Genomic DNA, 3386 nt, shown 5'->3' on the forward strand with positions numbered 1-3386 from the left:
CACTTTAACTTGCTCCGTTAAGATCTATTTTTCTAGACAATATAAGATGATCTGCTTAGGCTGGAAAATGGAAGGATAGATAGTTGTAACACACAGTTGGTTCAACAAGCCCCAATTAATTAGAATCTCCTGAGTGAATAGGTTCTTGATATACTACACAGGTTATGAAAGTATGTTTAAGGCGCACCACAATAAGCCAAATGAGTTTATCCTACTTGAGTTTTAGCATTGCGATCGCAGGGCTTAATAATTCAATCTAGCTCAGGAAAGAGTAGTTGTCTCACCAGATCAGCAACAGGTTGTTAATGAAGCCCTATTAGTGAACTCAAGACTGGCGGTTGTGAGGGAAGAGAATCAAAGGGAATTCACTCCGGTGTAGAGCAAAAACAAAGAAAAGCAGGCAAGAGCTAGTGGGTGGAAGCAGTCTCATGTTTCTTCATGAAAATACTAGATCTAGAAACATCTTAACTCCCAATCATCATAATGAGAGTTATATACAGGAGTGTTCGACGTAGTGGAAACGATATTAAAAGTTTATTGATAATATTGAAGATTTGATTACAATTTTCGTCCATGAAGCTATTTATATAGAGAACTCCTTTTTTTTATTTTTTTTAATAATCTAGAGGTTATGGCTGACCTCAACCTGTATTAGGAGAAAAACGGGGATACATAGTGCCTATTATATCTTCCTCTATGATATGGTGTAACTTTTCATCTAGAGGAAGAGAAAATAGAACAACACCTTCTTCTGGCGATCTATACATTTCTGAAAGGTAGTCAGCTGCCCGATTTCCTTCTTGAAAGATATGACTAAAAGAGCATTTAACAAATGTGCGAGTAATACTTCTAATACAGGCAGCCATATTAGAACAATACCATGGGTAGCGTTCACTCCCTTTCAAAATGTTTATGGCTCCTAGAGAGTCCGAGTTGACTTCCAGATTTTCTATACCCATCTCTTGGGCTTGCTTAAGCCCAACTGCAATGGCTTGAATTTCCTGATGTATGACTGAGTTCCTTGTCGAGCAACCTGCATAAGCGCGAACAACATTCCCCAAGCCATCTCGTATAGTCCCTCCATACCCACTTCCATTTTGCTGGATCGAACCATTAGTATTGAGCATGTAAGCTCCCTGTTTCGCTGACTTCCACCTACACCAAAGAACTTCCTGAGGTTTGAAGTTCATTTGCAGTGCCAACCTATCAGCAAGAGCTCGAAGCGAGTAAGAGTCTTTGACCTCTGACATATTTTTCTGAATGTACAACTTCATTGTGGCCATAATCCTTGAGGTTAGCTGTTGGGTCGTCAACAAGATGTTCTTCTTCTTCCGTCTATTTCTTTCGCACCAGAGTTCATGGACAGTGGCTCCAATAAAAGATTTAAAGATATTGACACAGGTGGTGTTTTGCCGACATAACCTGAAAATACTATACCATTCAGAAGAGGAGTCTTTGACTAGCTCCATTAGTCCAAGAATGTTTTTCACAGAGGCACAGACCTGTTTAGAGTAGTGACAGTCGAAGAATAAATGCTTTGAGTGCTCCGAAGATATACCATGAGGCTGCATTCGAGAGAATTGCAAGGTATTCTTTCGTATCAAAGTTTATCTTGAGTGGGAAGACAATTTGAGAGCAATTGCCACAATGTAAATGAGAATTTTGGGATAGAGAGCTTTCCCCAGACCACTTTGTACCATTTTACCTTTGGTCTCTTTTTTAAGAGAATCGCGATACACGTGATTTTATCGAGAATTCTCGAACTACTCGGTGACCAAATAACTTCGTCTTTGTCTAGATAACAATTCACTTCCGTACCCAAGATGAGATTTTTCAAGGAACTGTCTGAGATAGATGTCACCAGAGAGGACCAGTTACCTTGATTCAAAATATCACTCACCTTTGCATCCTTTGGTAGCACAAATGAGTTTCTCGCAACTGTTGATTCCCAAAACGGTTGACTTGAGCACCATGGGTCATGCCAGAAGGAGGTGTTAGTCCCGTCTGCTATAACATATCTAACATATTTCCGAGCAATGTTTCGATGCTTCAGTATCCCCCTCCATACCCAAGAGCAGCTTTCCGGTGTTTTCATAGTCCAAAAGTAGGACTGCTTTATTTGTTGGCTCCATGTCCAGTTTGACCACAGTGATCCATCCTTCTCAGCTAATCTGAAAATCAAGCCGCAGTAAGCTGCCTTGTTCCAAGTTCTGGCATCTATCATACCCAGTCCACCTTGCTCCTTAGCATACCTCAATACTTCATGGCTGGCATGATGCATCTTCCTTGTCATATTGGGACCAGACCATAAAAAATGGTTACAAATCTTAGATACATTGTCCAGAACTTTCTTTGGTAAAACAAAGGTTTTTAACCAGTAGACTTGAAAGGATGAGAGAACTGACTGGATAAGTTCAAGTCTACCGGCCCTTGACAAGGATATATTCTTCCAATTAGAGATACGTGAAGTCAATCTCTTTACCAAAGGTAGACAATCTCGTATACCTAGCCTTGAAGAAGTAAGAGGTAGTCCAAGATATATAAGAGGCGGAGATATAAGGGGTATACCCAAAGCATTAGCCAAGTCCAATCCTGCTTCATGAGACATACAACCAACCAACATAGATGATTTTCCTGAGTTGATATTCAACCCTGTGAAGAGCAAAAACTGTAGAAGAATTTCCTTTATTGCAAGAATAGAAGCCATATCTCCTTTGCAAAAAAGCATATCATCATCCGCAAAAAATAAGTGAGAGATACTCAACCTCCGGCATTTAGAATGCGGATGAATGTGTCCAGCATAGAGAGCTTGATTTAGAAGGCCAGAGAGCACCTCCATCACCAAGACAAATAGATACGGTGAAATTGGGTCGCCCTGCCGAAGTCCTTGTTCACCTTCAAAGAATCCTTTAGATGTTCCATTGATGTTAATGGAATAAGAAGGGGTGGTGAAACACATCGTTAGCCATTCCATAAAGAGAGGAGGAAACCCAAATCTCTGCAAAATCATACCAATAACTTCCTAATTGACTGAATCAAAAGCCTTCTTTATGTCTATCTTGATTGCACAATTCCTGGTTCCATATTTCCTGGTGTAACCTCGTATAAGCTCATGCACAAGTATAATATTATCTTGGATGTTCCTGCCTGGTACAAAGGCAGATTGAGCAGAAGAGATTAAGAGTGGCATATATTCCTTCATCCTGCTTGTTAGAAGCTTGGCCACACATTTGTATATAGTGTTACAACAAGCAATGGGCCTGAATTCATCAACCTTTGAAGGTGCAAGATTTTTTGGAATCAAGCAAAGAAGAGTGGAGTTTATACCCCTTGATATGGACTTCCGATTGAACATATGCTGAATTGCAAGAGAGAAGTCTTCACCA

The 3386-nt window shown here is 40.2% G+C and overlaps 1 protein-coding gene across 1 annotated transcript; it reads right to left on the bottom strand.

The window, feature by feature from the left end:
• Window positions 1–641: 641 nt before the first annotated feature.
• LOC147504733 (uncharacterized) lies at window positions 642–2959 on the bottom strand. Its single transcript, XM_086605337.1, has 2 exons — window positions 1901–2959; window positions 642–1502 (listed from the first exon to the last, which is right to left on the bottom strand). Exons 1-2 carry the CDS (start codon window positions 2957–2959, stop codon window positions 642–644), a joined length of 1920 nt encoding a protein of 639 aa, XP_086461463.1.
• Window positions 2960–3386: the final 427 nt, after the last annotated feature.

The sequence above is a fragment of the Coptis chinensis genome, chromosome 4 (assembly GCF_015680905.1).
Source record: "Coptis chinensis isolate HL-2020 chromosome 4, ASM1568090v1, whole genome shotgun sequence".
NCBI classification, from domain to species: domain Eukaryota; kingdom Viridiplantae; phylum Streptophyta; class Magnoliopsida; order Ranunculales; family Ranunculaceae; genus Coptis; species Coptis chinensis.

Excerpts from the sequence above, each read along its gene's own strand:
- LOC147504733 (XM_086605337.1), bottom strand. The coding sequence starts at position 2,959 with ATGTGTTTCACCACCCCTTCTTATTCCATTAACATCAATGGAACATCT. Across the intron at positions 1,503-1,900 it reads TGCTACCAAAGGATGCAAAG|GTCTGTGCCTCTGTGAAAAA; the intron begins GTGAGTGATATT and ends TACTCTAAACAG.